The sequence below is a fragment of the Emydura macquarii genome, unplaced genomic scaffold (genome assembly GCF_026122565.2).
Source record: "Emydura macquarii macquarii isolate MOO-44397 ecotype Brisbane River unplaced genomic scaffold, CSIRO-AGI_Emac_v2 contig_1363, whole genome shotgun sequence".
NCBI lineage: Eukaryota > Metazoa > Chordata > Testudines > Chelidae > Emydura > Emydura macquarii.
Genome location: NW_027131500.1, coordinates 11,708,751 through 11,727,513, shown reverse-complemented (window position 1 = coordinate 11,727,513; position 18,763 = coordinate 11,708,751). Strand labels below are relative to the sequence as shown.

Here is an 18,763-nt window from a genome sequence, read left to right as displayed (position 1 = left end):
TTCCCTTAAATGTAATCACATTTAATTTTAGAGAAACTTTCATAGGTAATTAACAAATACAGAAGCTGTGATATGGAGGTACAGATACCATGAGGCAAAAATAGGCTCTGGAAACAGTACACCCATAACCATCTAGTGTCATAAAAATCAAAATGCAGATCTAGTATCAGTTTACTTACTCTTTTTGTGTACAGATATCTACTAAAATTTTCTGATCGGTGCCCTAATCTTGAAGATAGTAACATTTAGTCCTGGACCAATCAATTTATTATTTTTAGAGTTTTTAGATTTTTTTGTTTCTAATTTAGGAACTTTCATGTCAATATATTAAAAATTAATGCTCAGAAACCAAGTGCAATAAATGTTACCATAGTCAGTGAAAATAAGTTTACATCTGAATTACATGGGTCAAAGTCAAGATGTGATTTCATTAAATGTAATGAGAAATTATTAAATTATTCCTTAAAAATGAATTGTCCTTAAAGATTATTATAATTTACCAACCCGGATATATCCCATCCTGAAAAGCATTTCCACAACTTGTCTTTCTTTGTATGCCATGGAACCATGATGATATCCAATACCCTTCTCTGCCAACATTCTCAGTTGGAAACGCTTCCTTTGAAACCTAAGTCGATAAAAGATCTCCATCAAGGTCTACAGATGTAAAGAAATGTTAAGTATTAATCACAGTCATTTAAGTGTGGTAAAACAAAATGAGAAAATTCTTACCTGATTATTTTTTTCCTGAGAGGTGGTCAGTGCAAGGGTCAGCAGCTTGTAGCTGAAGGGCATAGCTTGCCCTCTAAAGCCCCATGTGGTGGCAGAGCAAAGGTCAATGCTTGTGGCCGCAGAACATAGCTTGCCCTCTGAGATTTCTGAAAAGCTGCTTATAGCATCTATTGAACTTGGGCTACATGCTTGCAGGGCTTTTCTGCTGTGACAGTAGGAGTGAGAGGGAAGCCATTCAAAAGGTGCTATACTAGAGAAGCCAGAGGGTTAGAGCTTCAATACTCTGGTAATGCCTCACCACAAAGGAGATAAACACTGAAATGAGGTTGCTTCTGCACAAAAACAAAATAAAAATTAAAGTACAAAATGCTCAGAAGAAAAACTGAAACATCAACTTGTTTTGCCACCAGAGGCAGAAAATCAGGTAGCCTAAGTTGAAAGGTGGAGTTGGTCCTGGAGCTTCCATCAACACCAGACCAACTCTGAATCCCACAAGTGGGAGGCATTATCCATTAGTGATGAATGAGGAAAGAAACTGTGCAGAAGAAACTTGCACACCAGTTATTTAAAACAGACAAAGGACATCCCAAACACAAATTGATCAAATAGCTCAACAATAAATTTGGCCAATATTGCTTAGCTTTTGTGTGACATCAAGTTACTTCATATTTACAATATATTAATATCCTTATCACGAAGAAAAAGTTAAAGGCTTATATTTTCAAAAACAGCTTCCATTGTTTCAATATTGTTTCAATATTGATTAGATTACCAATATCTATCAAAGCCTGGGGTTTGGATAAGATCTAGCTGGCTAAATCTGAACCTGGATAAGACTGAAGTGGTTTAAAGAAAGTGTCATTGTTACAGAGCTAACTGCACCTCTGGCACAATTAAAAAAGGATCTTCTCTTGAGAGAGAGGATATAATTGCTCTGTATAAATACAACCAGAGAGTGGGGGGCAAACATAAGAGAGGAAGAAAAGTTATTTAAGTTAAGGACAATGTTGGCACAAGAATAAATGGGTATAAATTGGCCATGAATAAATTTAGGCTGGAAATCAGAGGAAACTGTCTAACAGGAGTGAGGTTTTGGAACAGCCTCCCAATAGGAATTGTTTTTAACAGTTTTAAGATGGAGCTTGATACATTTATGAATGGGTTTATATGACAGGGGTTGCTTGCAATGACTGAGGACGTCACTTCCAGTTGTATGTCCCTATGGGAGAGGGTCCTTTTTAATCCTGCAGTGATTCCTTTGTCCTTCTGTCCTGGTCCCGTCTGTTCCCTTTCCTGTTCTAGTCCAATCCAGTTTTATAGTTTGGCTGGAGAGGAGGTAAAATAAAAACTAATAGTTCTGGAGTTGTCCCTCAATAACTCTTAACTATTTTCTGAGAGGTGGCTATCTTGAGCCATTCTTTTCTTTCTTACTTGTTTTCCCACACAACTTTCTTGAATTAACCCAATATAATCATAGAGAAAACATTCCAATAACCAGGTCAACATAAAGTACTCAAATTATTACAAAGAAGTTACAAATCAGTCACAGAGAACAACTGGAAGAACTGGTGGAGCCTGGAGGGGAATTTGGGTCCCTTGGCTGAGGAAGTATCCCATGATGTGTACCTCAGATTTCTTTTCTAGCCGTTTCAGCATATCTTGGTGGTTGCCAAGACATCTGTGCTTGACAATGACTTTGGGACCTTTTTTATGATGGCAGCCCTTACCACAGTGATCCGGGGTTCTGTCATCACAGGATTGGATTACAGTAATTCACTTTATATGGAGCTACACCTGAAGATCTCTCAGAAACATCAGATGGTGCCAAAATGCTGCTGTCTATTAGTTAAATGGTGCTTCATTCAGGAAACACATTATACTGCTGATCTGTTTTCTGCATTGGCTTCCAGTTAGTTCTAGGTGAAATTCAAAGTGTTGTTCTTCATTGAAAAACATTACATCATTCAGATCCTGACTATCTTAGAAACCACCTCTCTTCTTATATGAAACTGCTGTAGCATTAGCAACCCAGCTAACAGCACCTTTGCTTACAGTTTTGATATGTGGGGACTAGCAGTAAGGAATTTTCAATAAAATATCTAGGTAAGAGTACATAAATGAGAACCCACAGCTGCAGAGCCTGGGACAGCTGACATTCCCACAGTACCACCAAGAATCCACACAAAGCTGCACCCAGGGAGCACCATGGAAAGAAAGTGCTGCTGGAAGTCCCACCCAAAGGAACCAGAGTGACAGAACCCTGTGGCCCTCACCCCTATTTAATCCCAGGACTTGCCCTGGGAAGTTGTCTGGGCAACCACAGAAATGTTGGCCTGTTGTGACTTTAGCATTTGCCTTGTCTCCTGGTCTCTGATACGAGCCTGGCTCTTGCCTCTTGTCTCCAGCCTGGTCCTACCTCTGATCAGTGACTCTGACCCTGATTCCAGCCTGGTACTATCTCTGACCTCCAGTCTCCCACTCTGGCCTGACCCTGACCCCGGCACTTGCTTACTGAACCTGGTTCTTATGATTCCTCTGACTCCTGCTAAGTGACTACTATTCCTGACATACAGACCTCAGCCCGGTTGTGACTGCTAGGCTAGACTACCTACATCCCAGACCTTTACAGTCTACAATTCTGGAATATGCTTTTCCTAACCACCCTGCATATTGTGTGGTTTGACAGAGTCTACCTTTGTTGACTTTCAGGGCATGCTGCAGGGCCTATGTATTTTCTCAGGCTTTTCCTCAGGGAGTGGGTTTACAGGAGCACAAGTGTATTAAGAGGAAAGAATTTAATTCTTTGTTGTGAACTGAACTTTTTTGTATATTGATCCAATGTAACTGTATTTCTTCCAAAAATAATGTATACATACCTAGAAGTCGATGTACATGATTTGAAGACATTTAAATAAACACACAAACCCACAGACTGTGGAAATATGCATAAAGACTGATTCAGGAAAGCATTTAAACTCATGTTTAACTTTAAATATGTGTTTAAGCATGTGTTTAAATGGTTCCTGAATTGGGTTCTAAGATCAGACAACCTAAATGGGAGCGTCCCTCATCTGTTTACCTGAATAATTGGCTAACTTACTGAAATTTAACATATACAATATTTGTGGTTTTATCCTGATCAACTCCATTTGTAAAACAAATATGTATTCATTGGAATGTCTCATTCCCAAATCTGATAGATTCTGTCTTCAAACTATGTTATTAAAAAGCCAAATGCAGAATTACTGGTATAAGGCACTTAAACCCATACTTAAATTCATCTCTATTCAAGAAAGCATTTAAGCATGTTGTCATGTATCAATGGGATTTCATCAACATTAAATTTAACATTGCAGCCAATGTTACATAAAGTTGAGTGTGTGCTTAAATGCTTTCCTACATAGAGACGCTTTCCTGAAATGATGCCATATAGCTATTTGCAATGTGTAGAAGCCTGGGAAAGTCATGCTGATTCCAAGGTGTGTTAATCAATTCAACAAAAAATACAGCGAGTCCCAGATCAGTAACTGATGGAGCTGTACATTGAGGAGAGTTCACAGGAATGAATTCCTTGCCTTCTACACTCCATAATTCCCAATGGAAGGGCAAATCATCCTCTCCCTTCAGGCCATTGTGTCTGCAGGAATTACAAGAAGCTCTGATGCTGGAGTAACACCCCTGCCTGGATGGATGAATGGTTCTGGACCCATCTTAAAAATAAAAGTCAAATGTAGATGAAGGCACTCAGCATTTCCTTGGGGGTGCTCTATACCTTGCAGGACCGGGCTGTACATTTAGACAAGTTTCATGGCAGATTAAGCACAGAATTATAAAGTACAGTGACATGACACATACTCATCCTACATTTAAATGTTTAAAAATAAAAGCAAAAGTTATGTTTATCAATAGTGAATTACTCACTTCTTTATTCACAGCTTTAGAATTAGCATAAGTACACTCTGGAGGGACCTTAGTAAGCTTTTCAAGTCTTTTCTTTAAATGTTTTTGTTCATTCCAGGTAGAGAGGACTCTTTCAACTTTACTGGGAGACTGCTTTTTTGGGTTACTGTATAAAACATACAATTTTAAAGGATCAGAGGGGTAGCCGTGTTAGTCTGTATACAGCAAAATCAACGAGAGTCCTGTAGCACTTTAAAGACTAACAAATTTAATTTCTGCAGGCATAAGCTTTCGTGGGCTGTAACCCACTTCATCAGATGCCATGGCAGCTCATTCATTCTGATGAAGTGGGTTACAGCCCATGAAAGCTTATGCCTGCAGAAATTAAATTTATTAGTCTTTAAAGTGCTGCAGGACTCTTGTTAATTTTAAAGGAATATTTTTTGTAAATAAAATTGATTACAATGTACTCTTTTGACCTTTCAACTTTTAAATATGCATTTCCTTTTCAAGTGACTCATTAATTTGTTTCAAAACTGCATATCAGTCAACTAACGTAAATTCACACATCATTAAATATATACCAATTGAATTTTATATCATCACCTTCATACAAAGCAACAAAAATATTTTAAAGGATAAGGTAGAATATAAAGTGACTTCTAATGGCAAAAAAAAAAAAAAATCTGTACAAAAATGGAGGAAATTGAAAAGAAAACAGAAATGTAAAAGTGGAAAATATTGCCAAGAAAGTTCAATATTCTTGCAAATTAAGGACAGATACTCTGCCTTAAAGTAAGAAAAGAGTGAAAGAATGCTACAGTAGCCTGGAAAGAGAAAGGTAAAAGGTGTTTAGCATCAGTTGTAAGCTAAAATGAACTGGAAGGCTTAAAGTCATGAATCTGAAAAGGGCAGAGAGTGACTTTGGGCCAGATATGTAAAGGTATTCAGGTGCCTAAAGATAGGAACCCACCAGGATTTTCAAGAGGACCTAGGTGCCTAATTCCCATTGAAATCAATACATTTAATTAAATCATGACATCAGACCCCCATAAAATGTACACTCCAGGAGCTATGCTTGGGGAAGTTACAGAGGTAGCACCTAGACACTTTAAAAATCCCACTAGGCACTTATCTGCGTCTTTAGGTGCCTAAATACCTTTAAAATCATGTCTTAGTGTTTGATAAAAATAAGCATGTTCAGGTAAACAATGGAGCAAAAATGAATGAGCTGCTATCAACTGTAGATCCATTCAGACTCTGCAGTGAAACACACTTAAGATTCATTCACTTTGAAGTAACATACACAGCATCATGCAACAACCATCACATCAGTCCACATGAGCCTGTGCTCCAGAGATTCATCCCTTAAGCTTGGGTTGTAGGAGAAGGCTGGCTGCATTGGAAAGCACCTATCAAAAGAAAAGCATCTATTCTGCCAAAATGTCTGACCCATAGTTTTGGAGTGAGATTCTGTGCTGCACTCTAAAAGGTAGGTGCATCACAGAACTTACTGCCCAGAGCAGAGGCCGGGGATCAGGGAGAGGCTTGGGAGGAGAGAAAATACTGCACCCTCCCAATCCTAGGCTTCTCTGGGGGCTGAAGAGGCCTCTGGCGTAACTTTGACAGCCCTGGAGGGCCCAGCAAAATTAAGGAAGCCTCCCCAAGCTGCCCTATGGGCTGCAGTACTGCTTGGAATCTCCACATCACTGCTTGCTCCATGCAGCCTGGCCTCCCACACCTTCTGTGCTGGGGTTTGCAAACAGGTCCTTGAAAAGCAGCCTTATGGCTATCTTCTGCGGTGACTACTCTAGAAGAATCCTCTGATAACCAAGGCTTTTAATGGCTCTTTTATTCTGCTTTAGCCCTTTTATGTGGTGCAAAGAGGCCATAGCAGAGCTGAGGATCTCACATCCAGAGTGTACATTTCTTGGATGTGCTGTCATGACTATTTATTTAATTACATGACTCTATGTCTGCCATGTCTGAACTTGAAAAGTTCGATTTTGATTTGGTGGACTCAGACAAGCGTTGTTTGGGCATCACAAAAATTACTCTGTTCTACTGAATATATATAGGTAGGCTAAATGATAACAAAGGAGCTGGATATTGTTAGTATTTGAAGGTTGTAAAGAACGAGGTTTATTATACTATGAAGATAACCTGCCAAAGAAAATGGTGGAAACCATCATCTCTCCCTTGCCCATTTCATCTGTTTGTTTGTTACATCCACTTGTTATTCCTGGTCTTAAAATTATTAACTCTTTGAAGCAGGAATCATCTCATGCAGGGTGGGATTTAGGAGCAGTCTACCAAAGTGACCCCTGGGGTGCTCGGCTGAGGGGGTGCCAAGCTAAGGATGCTGTTTTTGTTGGTGGTGACAAAATTCAGATTTATAGATTGTAGCGTGCACATTTATTGTCTTATATGACAAGGATAAATCATACATGCAAATTGTGCATCAAAGTCACGAAATGGGCTACAAGTACAATAAAAATAAGGTATTCAAAAGTTTAACAAATGGAAGGGAGGGCGCTGAAGACACTCCTCGCCTGGGACACCATTTGGTCTAGAGCCAGCCCTGGTCTCATGCTATATGTTTTTACCACGTCAAACTCAATGAGGTCCTGATCCTGATTGGGTCCTCTGTGCACTACCAGAATAAAATAACAAATATATAGTAATACTTACACAGACAAACATTTCCATAGAGTTTTATTTGTTTTTCTTAGTTTGTCTCTTAAACTTCCTATTTCTTTCTCAGCATTTGGATCACGTTTACTCCTTTGCTTTTTCATCAGATTATAACATGCACCCAAGGCTGTACTTTCTACAGAATGAATGTTAAACCTTAAAACAAAATTTGTAATAAACATCTATTAAGATTAGTAAACACTGATTGTTGAAGAGATACATATTTTAAAACAAGATATTATGGCATATTGTTAGAGTAATAGTCACAAGTAGGTCTTGTAATCTATCAGTTAATTTTACACATTAGAAATATATCCCTATCTCTATTAAGCAAAACACCTGAGCATGTGCTTAGCTTTAACCATTTGAATAGTACTATTGATGTCAATGGAACTACTCATATGCTTAAAAAGTTTAGCATGTGCTTAATGCTTTGCAGAATTGGAACTTACACCTAAGCAAAGTGGGTGAACAGATGGTAGAGTTCTATACCTACTTTGCACAGCTTTAAAAGCATTTACACAAGATACAATCAGGACTCTTAATATGGTTTGCTGTCTCAGTCTCTCAGGCTATGTTTACAGTGGCGGCGGCAAAATCACCCGCCGCCAGATCGATCTTTCAGGATTGATTGAGCGGTCAGCGAGACCCGCTCAATCGATCTGGAAGTCTACTGAATAAGTCCACCCCCTCAAGTAGCGTAGCACTGAGCCGACGGGAACGCTGTTTCCGTCGGCTCAGCACAATGTGAACAACGCGCAGAAGCACTCGACATGAGTTACACAAACTACTCTGTGTAGTTTACGTAACTCCCATCAACTGCCGCCGAATTGCGCGGTAACGGTAAACCAGCCCTCAGAATTTTCTTTTTTACTTTTATCATTCTGTATGGACTCTGACATCTCTCTGAGCAGTCGCATCAGTTTCCTGTATTGCTGAGGATAATTTCTTGTCTCAGATCATTTTATGCCTCTCAGTTATACTTGTAATTGTTTAAAGAATTAAACAAAATGAATTTTTTAAAAAAAATATGTATTCATTTAGATTTTTGTTTGAAATTGTAAACACGTGCACAAACACACACATCATGCAACAACTCTATTGTCCCTATTTTCTTCAGGAGACAAAGGAGAGGAAAAGCATCACACTCTTTTTTTAATTTAAAAACATTATTGACAATACAAAATGGATTACATTACACGTGCATACACCTCTATATATTTATAGCTATGATATTTAACAATTCCAATCTTGCCAGGTGCTGAGCACCTTCCTGATATACCTTTAATTCTGAAGTGGTTGATGTGTGTGTGAGTGTGCGTGTGTGTGTGTGTGTGTATGTGTGTGTGTACACGTACACACGCACACTTAGTTTAAATGGTTCCGTATATGGTTCAGCTAACATCTTTTTAACACCTCATGGAAGCAAATAGGATGAGAGTGCTTGTGATCTAAAATGTGAGAATTTACTTCAAATGTTTTTAAACAAATAGATACTAATATTAGCACAGTCTAACAAACAAAACTTAATCCCAATAGACTCTTGTAAATAAGTAGCATGTTACAAAACATACCTTGTTGAATCATGTCAATACTTAGCTGCAACACACACCATTCTAACTGGTAAAAATATACATTAGAAAATTGAATTTGTATACTTACATAAAAAATATGGCAGGCAATTTATCCATTTCTTGTAGTTTTTCAACAAAATGTGCAAATCTGAACCGCTTTTCATTTTCTGAACAATCAATAGGATGAGGTTTAAGGGACTCCAGCAACTGATTCACCTAGATAAAATAGTGTTAGTACTGTTTTATAGTGCAATCTGTATGTTTTGGAGCAGGCTGTAAACTTTGTTATCTATGGCAACTAAAATCTTTGTTCAAGGAAGTAAAAAATTCCAGATTGCCAATCATGTGCTCGTTCCATTAGAGTATATATGCTCCCTTACCACTTACTGAATCCTAAATTCTATTTCTGGCTCAGTCACTGACTAGTCAACTCACTTCACCTATTTCTTGATTTCCCCATCTTTAAAATGGGGATAATACTTACTATATATAACCATAGGGCTGTTGTGATCATTATTCAGGGCCAAACTCCGTAATCCCACTGGCATCAATGCAGTCACAAGGACGTAACTGAGGACAACCTGACGCAATATATTCACAATACATATACAGGTTCTGGTAATCAGGAAAGAATGCAGTAAGTTTTAAGTTTATTTGTACTTAAACTCCTGACTTTAACTAGCCAAAAAGATGATACAAAGCAATGATTCCTCCAAGGTCAATCTTAAAGGAGTAAAAACAAAAAATTTGGGGAGACCTGAAAAAAAATCAAAGGGTGCACAATGATAATGTAAATGTCAAATGTGAATAAAGGTAATTTAAAACTCCAGCTTTCTGTTTAAACTTTCTATCTATTTATGTTTTTATAAGGTCACCCATAACTGTGGCCTCAGTATACAGTCTATGGACTGATCCTTTGAGTACTCTGTGGAATTCAGATTAACTTCAGTAAGAATTCCACATGCAGATTGAGGCCTTAGACTGCTGTATGAATACTACATTATTGCAAATGTAAGAATCATTGCACCATTAGCCATTTTGTTGAACATACCACATTTTTAAAGAGATGTTGCTTTTTTCATATTATTCATTATTGTTTCCCTTGTCTTCCATCCACTGCCTCTTCCTACTGCTTGTTATGGTATATCCACTGATGTTTCTTAACTTAATCAAGGGCTGGATTCTCTTATCACTGATACAGGTTTTACATGTGACTCCACTGATTTCCACAGAGATGCTCTTTATTTACATATGTGTAACTGAGAGGAGAATGAGGCCCTAGATATTGAGCTGCTAGGAACAGAGACCTTCTACTCTGTGTTTGTAAAGTGCTTATCTTCTAAGTACTAATGTAATCCAAATAATAATAATAATAATAATTAATAATGTTCAGGAAAAAAACTGGAAACATACCCACTACCTGTACTTTGCACAACAGGATTCAAGAATGCACCAAGACAAGAAGTTGACTGAAGTAAAGCAGGGCCAGTGAGGAGGCATTAAACACAAAACATGGGATTTTAAAAACTATCTAAGGAAGTCAGGATTCCAGCTTTCACAATGGCAGTTTGATGACCCATTCCCTTGAGTGGTTTTGAAAATCTCACCCAAACACATTAGAAACACCACTGATATTAGAACTTTAACCACAGAAAATGCTTTCAACTAATAACAAAAGAAACAAAAATAAATCAGTTTTAATAATAAGGGGGTACTTATACTATATTAATACTGTATTTACACCTCAGAAGGGGACATGCTTGTGACATTTTTAGTTACCTTCTCTCTTTGGCCAAGTACAATCCAGTTGGTAAGTTCTTTCTTCAACTCCTGTCCATAGTCTCTTGCATCTGCTTTTATGATTACTATTTTATTCTTGAAAGAGGTAAACTCCTCAGGATCCAACTCCTTGAAAACAGCAGCAATAAAAATAATGGCAAACTGTCCTGTCAATATTTTCAAAAAATAGTCCATGCACAATTGTGTATACACACCTGTAATCTTGGCCATTCTTGCCAGACTTTTGCCATCATGTCATATAGCTGGATACTCTCTCGTGGAGAGAAGGCAATGTCTGAAGGAATGCCATAGTTCTCAATCTATATGTTAAACAAAAGAATCAGCAGAATGATTTTTTTGATTAATTTTGCTAATATAAGATCTGATAAAACCATTTGGGCTCTGGTATTATACTTACATGACTGACTGTTAGTGCAGCACATGGGTGATAGTGATCAATGATGAAATCATCTTCCTTGAGAGAACACACATACTTTTCCAGATCATTGTATCTCTCTCCATGTAGTACTGTATATACAAGAATAAACTTATTTATGAATTACATCTACACTTGTTTCTTTTAAAAATTTAGGTTCCCTTCCTGTAAAAATTTTTACTTTGATGGAACTATTCACAGTTCTTAAACTTAAGCACAAGTGTAAGTCTTTGCAGTATTGGGACCTCAAATGATACTTTTTTATATTTAAAAATATTCTGATACAGACCTAGTCTAACTCTATATGATTTTTTTGGTTTTTGTAGTTTTGGCTTCCTTGTACTTTTCTTGGCAGTTGTAGAAGAATCAGGGCTTTCTTCTACTGTACTCTCAGCAAGTTGCCAGTATCTTTTTACTGACTGTAGCCACCTAAAGTACAAGAAAAAAATAAAGGTAAAGCTTCTGTAAAAGAACTGAATGAAAATAGTTTGGTGTGTTTAGAACAGTTTAAAAGACAAAGTATGTAAATATATGGCTATGTTTTTAAAATCTGAGCCTCAGCTACATTCTTTGATTTTGTAGAAATACTTTGAAAACAGCCTTTACAACTTTCTCAGTCAAACTTTCCTGCTACCTCAACAAAAAAAAATCCTTGAATTTGAGTTTTGTTCTTGGAATGGGGGAAGAAAGGTTAGCAAGAGAAAGGAGTTCTTACTTATGCCAAACTGAATCACCCATGACTAGATATAGACAAGAAAATAACAAATATGGACATCAATATAACTACAAATTGCTGTTTTGTGTATGTATGTGTATATGTCTTTCCTGAGATGATAGGGATAATCATGAAAATCACTTTCTGGCACTTCTCCAGGCAGAAGAAAGTAGTGGGGTGTAGCTAGGGCTCATCCCACTATCTTCTCCCTGCCCACAGCAAGAAGTATCAGTGAGCAGTCTCTGTTCTCTCCACTACAGCTGGAATCACAATCTGAGATGGGCCAGGTAGCAGTATCGGACCTTACCAAGCAAGAGCTGTGGCAATCCAGCTCTGATATTTTTTAAATAGACATGAATGTTTTCAGCTACGTTTCATGCTGTACTCTCTGAGGTAATTTTGTCCCATCAAATGTATGTAATTCACATGCTTCTATAAGTAAAAAAGTTCAAGCTTACTCAGTAAGATGTTCTGGATTACTGATAGTTGCAGACAGAGCCAGAAAAGGACATCGCATCATAACCAGGAGATGCTCCCAAACTTCTGCTCCAATTTCCCCACCAAGACAGTGGACCTATATTTGGGGGGGAAAAATCAGCTTAACATATGGAATGACATTTTAATGAGAAAAATAACTTACTTCACAAAATGAGTGCCAAAATTTCTGAAATTGCTGCATGTCATTAAATGCCCACTCCAATCCCACTGAGTCCTTCTAGTGACTTCAGTGAAATTGGATCAGATCCTAAAGACTCAATGCTGTAGTCATTTTGCACCCAAGCCTCCCATTGAATTCATTAGCAGTCTTAGATGCATAAAGGATACAGAATCTGCCCCTAAATTGTATGTTAACTGTCAGATTTGCTGAGATTTATCATTTCAATTTTTTCCAAAAAATTTGGTAAATTTCTGTACTATGAGGGTCAAGATGGAAGTGGAAGAATTTATTTCTTGAGAATTAAGAAGTTTACAGCTATATTCCTGGAGCTGGGTGCTGGCCAGTAACAACAGATACTTTGAAAAATGCAATCATTGCTTCCTTTTTTCAAACATTTCATACATTAGCTAATTTGACTCCTGTTAAAAGATACCTACCTCATCAAATATAACATATCTTATTCTTTTGACCCATTCCTGGCGATGAGGGGATAACAACAAGATTTCTAAACACTGAGGCACCGTCACGAGTATCTAAAAAGAAATGGTTGTGACCTATTACTTCTAAGCCTATTGACATATCAAAAACATTTTTTTAAAAAAAGCTTTCATCATTTAAAAGGGAGGATAATTATAAATGCATAGTGTCAGCAATGAGCTGCACATGCCCAGTCTCTGGGCTGCCTGTGAGCACAACTGACCCACAGCACAGCCACTTGATTGACTGCTTCGCCTAATTGGCCAAGAAAGTCAGCAAGCCTGCTCTTAAGCACAACAGCAACAACTGATCTCTGGCTGCTCAATGCACATGCCCACAGCTGTGATCTGTCCTGTGCCTGCCTTGCTCCGTCTGTTCTAGCCTTGCTAACCTACTGGCTCTGACCACTTGCTTCGGTTCCTTGCTCTGGCTCCAGCCACTAGGCCTGACAATCCACATCCCAATTCATACCATAGTTGCCTGACCCCTAAATATGCAAGATATAAATAAACTCTGAGCCCTGGTCTACACTTACCTGGTGATTCAACGGCAGTCGATGGGAGTTATGCAAGCGACGCAGAGCAGCTTGCGTAACTCCCGTCGACTGCTGTGCTTCCCTTCTGCGCACCATCTTTACTGCACTGCGCTGACAGGAACCGCGTACCTGTTGACGCAGCGCCACGCCACTTGAGGGGGTGGTTTTACTGCATCGACTTCTGGCAACTTCTGGATCGATTGAGCAGGTCTTCACTGACTGCTCAATCGATCCAAATAGGTCAATCTGACGGTGGCGACTTTGCCTAAGTTTAATCTGATCCACCATGCACTAATGCTACTACTTGCATGAGAATCACAATGTTTTGCAAGAGTGACCACTGAACTGAGATCCCTATGTACTGCATGTAGTTTATGACTTGTTTCACTTTTTCCCTGAACAGGGATACAGCTTCGGGATTGGACTCAATATGTGTTACAGATAACAAAAATGCTTTAGTCTACTTAAAGTAGTGTTTTTCTTGTGGAAGAACATCAGCAGAGAAATAAGTCCACAAGTGCAATGCAGTGTAAATATCATTGTTGAGAGAATAATGAATATTGATGTTGCTGTACTTTATGGCAAAACTAACAATGTTTCCAAAACTGTAATGGCTAAAGTAATGCTAGAGTTTAACTATCGTGTTCAATAAACGTGGTCCTATCTAGATATCTTTGGGTTTTATAATGCTGCCCATCACCACTGCAGCTGAGCACATTCCACATAAAATTAATAGCAACAGCAAAGTCCCTAACGGGCTTTATAGAGTCCGTGGGACATCTCCTTTTTCAGGGTGAAAACTCTGCTTGGAGATGTGGACTCTTTAATTAGCTTGACTATAATAGTACTGCACCTTGACTTTCAGTTTAAGCCATCCACAGAAGCTGTTTTCAATCAAGGCACCAAATCCATTTATAGTTTTGTGCCGGGATCAACCTAAATCCTGAAGTTTGCGCTCTTGGAGATCATTAGTTGCATGACTGGAGTCATATCAAGAATCCCTGTGTGTTTTTGATGATGGATGCTGAATGGAAGAACACTGAGTATGGAGACTGGTGGGGATATATGGCTTGGTGAGACCTCTGGAAGGGAGGCAGGTGCTGGTGGGGGCCACTAGGGGTGGGAGATATTGAAGGCTCTGGAGGTGAGCAAAGGTGTGTTGGTACTAGATGGGGTGTATTTCTCCATCCTCTCTCAATTCTACACACAGCCTTCTGTGGGCTTCACATTTTCTTACAGCACCTCAACCTGGAGGTCAGCACTATTCAGGAGGTTAGGGGTGGAGCATATGGAAGGGAGGTTTAGAATTTGCATTTGAATTGGGTTGTACAGCAGCAGCAGGAGAGAAGAAGGGAGCAGAGAATCTCCTTCATTTCCCTACCCTGGAACCTGCTGGGTGCTAATGCCTGAAGGATTTTGATTGGTTTTCTTTCTGTATTTCTCAACTACAGCATACAAGCAAGGAAAGACCTCCTCATGGCCAACATTTAGGTTGTGCCCTACAGGTAGAGACTTCCTAGTAGGCAGGATGGAACCCTGGGCTCAGGTACACTTTGATTTCTTCTCATCTTCATATAGCTGCGCCAAAATTATTATAATCAAAAATAAACTTTCTGAGGAGTCAATCAAAAATGCAAAAGTCACTATTAAATATAGTATGAAGCAATACATGTAGGGTACTATACCTGACAATTCAGAGTATCATGGCGATAATCCCTTGTGAAAATTCCACCTACTACTAATCCATGAGGCAGTGTCTTGGTGAACCGATTGTATATAGTTCCCATCACTTGGTTCACAAGAGCCTAGTCATTATTACATAAAACAGATTATTAATAAAGCTACTAGAAAATGTATGTATACATTAGTATGGTACTCTGAGACGTGCAGAGGCTCACAACTTTTGACACCAATATTAATTTAGACAAGCTATTAATTTAATTAATCTAATCTAATTTAATTAATCTAATTAATTTAGAGAGCTATAACACTAATTTTTTTGTTTTATTCAGAACTGATTTTGAAGAAACGACATGTGAGCTGGTGCGTATGATATTAATTTTGGATTTTACCTCTTTTTGCAAAAGTTAAGAACATTGGTCACATTCTACAGTATGTTCCAGAATTTTCCAAAAGTCAGATGCTGAGGGGTGCAGGCAAAATTATTTGTGTAAATCTATGCCTAATTTGTGTGCACAGATTCTTTATTTGCGAATGAAAATGCCATTTTGATTCCTAACAATCATAAATGTGCACATAATTTGATTTCATGTGCAGTAGTGAAAAACTGTGTGCATATTGGATGCATTACACATGCATTCCTAGGCTTCTGTGTGCTAATATCCAGAGTTATAATAGTTAATGCTAAAAATGAGCTTTGAAAGGAATATAAAACCCCATTCTTCATGGTTTAAGACAATTTCTAACTATTGAGATCAGGATAAGACCCTCATAAAAAAGATTATCCCACATTTGCCTGTTATGGGGTTTCTTGCACCTTCCTCTGAAGCATCTGGTACAACCACTATCAGAGACAGGATACTTGACTAGATTGACCATTGGTCCAATCCAGCAGGCAATTACTAGGTTCCTCTGTTTTTTGACACCCTGATCATATGCTACTTTCATCACTGATATAATAGATACTTATTCAGTGCATTCCACCTTCGTAGTGCTGTATAAACATTAACACAACCTAAATTCTGTATATCAGATGGGATATTTCTAAACATGTTTAATTAAAGTAGATATGTCTAATTAAAACAGACATACATAATCTAAATCAGTTTAAATAATCACCAAAAATGTTTTATAATCATATTGGGAAATACTGTAGTCAACATATAAAATACATAATTATATATCCATACCTTTGTTGGTGAAACATATACAACTACTCCTTCATTGCTCTCTTTCAGAACTTTCTCCATGCAATAATATGATGCGTAGGTTTTCCCTGATGAAGTAGGAGCAACAATCACTGCAGACTCATTATTGTCTACAATATCAAGAAGCTCTCGCTGGAAATAAAATGTTATTTATGTCAAGACATGCCATTTTAGATAGATAGATAGATAGATATGCTTGTTTAACATCAGTTTTATGAAGTTTGCACTTCACTGGTACATTTCTAACTGTTTTTGAATAAATACATTTAAAACTCAAATTATGCATGAAAGTGCATCAAATGACAATTGTTATTACCAAAGAATATAAAGTGCCACAGGTGTGCTTGATACTTAACAGTTAGGTAAAAATGATAGGTTCTTGCCCTGAGGAGTTTACATTCTAAGGCCCTGATCTCACATGGGAATCTGTGACTGCAGAGCCCTGTGCCATGCAAAGTTTCAACAGGACATCACTACATTGTCCTCTGGGACACCATATGGCCTTGGGAGTCAGCACTAGCAGATCCCAATGAAGGACTGGGGTTTAATGTGGCATAAGACAGAAAGTGATTACTGTAAACAAAGGATAGAAGGGGGTAAATGAGAGGATGAGTTACAACAGTGAGAGAAAATGAAATATGTTTATTATTATTTATGACCCTCCTTCATTGCTTTTTAAAATTTGAAAGAAAACCTTGGCAGAATCTCTAAGAGCACTATTTAAAAATAGTTTTCATATAACATTACCTGCCATGTGTCTGGTATAAAATGCTGTACTCTGGGATCTGGATCTCTCCTCTCTTCTCTGAACAAGTAAGAGCCCATATATTGTAGCTGAAAACGAGCTGCTCCCATCTCAGTAGAATATTTGGCTATCTTCTCATTGTCAGTTTCTGTTACCTACAAGGTCAAATTAAAATTCAAGCCAGATTCAGAATTAGGGATAGATTAATTGAAAATGGCATCAGGTTTTTGCATTGTAGAACACTGTACAAGCTTTTAAAAACAGGTTTAATGTGTGCTGAGGAGGCGAGGTGACTTTTAAGCACTTCCAAACAAAAGATCATACAATGCTGGCTTTAGCAATGCATGAAATCATGAAAGTCAATGGGAATTCTCCATGCAGATGTAGTGAGAATGGGACAAATTTTTCATGCATCTGCTAGTTATCAGCAAAGTCCATGTACTCTATGGCAAGCTGAATATCCATCTGTGTTTGTCTGCTATGGAAAGTTTTGATTCCGCAAGTATTATTCACTGTTAAATTGAAGATTGAAGTAATACATGAAACAAGTATAAATGGCTGCAGTTATGTCTCTCTGGGTCTGCAGACAGCCTAAAACAACAGCTCCTACTGTATAAATAATTGCATATCAGCTACATTTTATGAAGGACTGAATAACTTGCATGTATTTTGTTGAGATTTTATTGTATATCATGCTACAAGGTTTAGAACTATCTTTTCTTGTTCTACACGGTTAAATATGCAACTTTTGGATTATATAAACTGCAGGGTAAAGTAACACACTGGGAAGTTGGCTTCAGTGGGACCAGGTTCAGGCCCAGTAGGTATAAACTGTTAGGAAATGGGCACAAGTGTCAAAGTAATCTATGTTATACCACTTTTAATTTCATTACTTAATTATTTTCTATAAAAATTACCTGGCTAGACAAAGAGCATGCCAAATTCTCAAATCCAAGATATTTCAGACATCTGGCCAATTTTTGTACGTGTGCCTTCTTTAATAGTTCCTGATATTTTTCAAGAAGTATGTGAACTCTCCTCATAACTTGGACAGCTATGCTTAAATCTCTTGATTTTTGACCTAAAATAAAAAAGAAACCATTTGATATATGATTAAATCAACGGGAGCTCTTTCAATCAACCCTTCTCGCTTTGGGAATGGACCTCACTCCTCCAACCATGTGTGCAGCGTCTTTTAAATTTTATTTTAAAAAGATCCCAGGAGTGGGGGAATGGCTCTTTTCCCAAACTTGGACTATGTGACTGGACTATGTGTGGATGAAGTGCTCCAGCTGCCCATGAAGCCCCAAACTGTAATGGACCAGGGCATAGGTGGTTTGGCCTAGGGGCCTCTGCTGAGCTGGTGTCACTGAGTCAAGGATAGCCACAAGGCAGTAGTCAGTGAGCAAGTATCAGTGCAATTGCTACGGCTGGGATCAACAGGCAGATGTCAGGGTCAGATTCAAGCAAAGGTCAAAGATCAGAGGTTAGCAATAGTTACCAGGCTGAAGTTAGAGTCAAAGATTGGATATTGGACAAGCAAGGCAAGGTCTAGAGCAACAGCAAGTCAGCAGTTTGCTTGGCTGCTCAGACACCTTGCTAGGGTGTCCTCTAGGATGAAATAGTAAGC

At 38.2% G+C, this 18,763-nt stretch overlaps 1 protein-coding gene across 1 annotated transcript in view; it reads right to left on the bottom strand.

Moving 5' to 3' along the window:
• The window catches only part of LOC137155476 (probable ATP-dependent RNA helicase DDX60), a 61,702-nt gene that overhangs the window by 19,568 nt on the left and 23,371 nt on the right, over positions 1-18,763 (bottom strand). Inside the window, exons 15-28 of the mRNA XM_067551777.1 lie at positions 18,051-18,214; positions 17,136-17,288; positions 16,371-16,520; positions 15,186-15,305; positions 12,926-13,021; positions 12,289-12,404; positions 11,405-11,544; positions 11,098-11,207; positions 10,895-10,999; positions 10,680-10,808; positions 8,989-9,116; positions 7,324-7,482; positions 4,654-4,798; positions 505-657 (exon numbers count right to left, since the gene is read on the bottom strand). Of these exons, the coding sequence (XP_067407878.1) occupies positions 505-657; positions 4,654-4,798; positions 7,324-7,482; positions 8,989-9,116; positions 10,680-10,808; positions 10,895-10,999; positions 11,098-11,207; positions 11,405-11,544; positions 12,289-12,404; positions 12,926-13,021; positions 15,186-15,305; positions 16,371-16,520; positions 17,136-17,288; positions 18,051-18,214 (1,868 nt within the window). The remainder of the gene's footprint in view (positions 1-504; positions 658-4,653; positions 4,799-7,323; positions 7,483-8,988; positions 9,117-10,679; positions 10,809-10,894; positions 11,000-11,097; positions 11,208-11,404; positions 11,545-12,288; positions 12,405-12,925; positions 13,022-15,185; positions 15,306-16,370; positions 16,521-17,135; positions 17,289-18,050; positions 18,215-18,763) is intronic.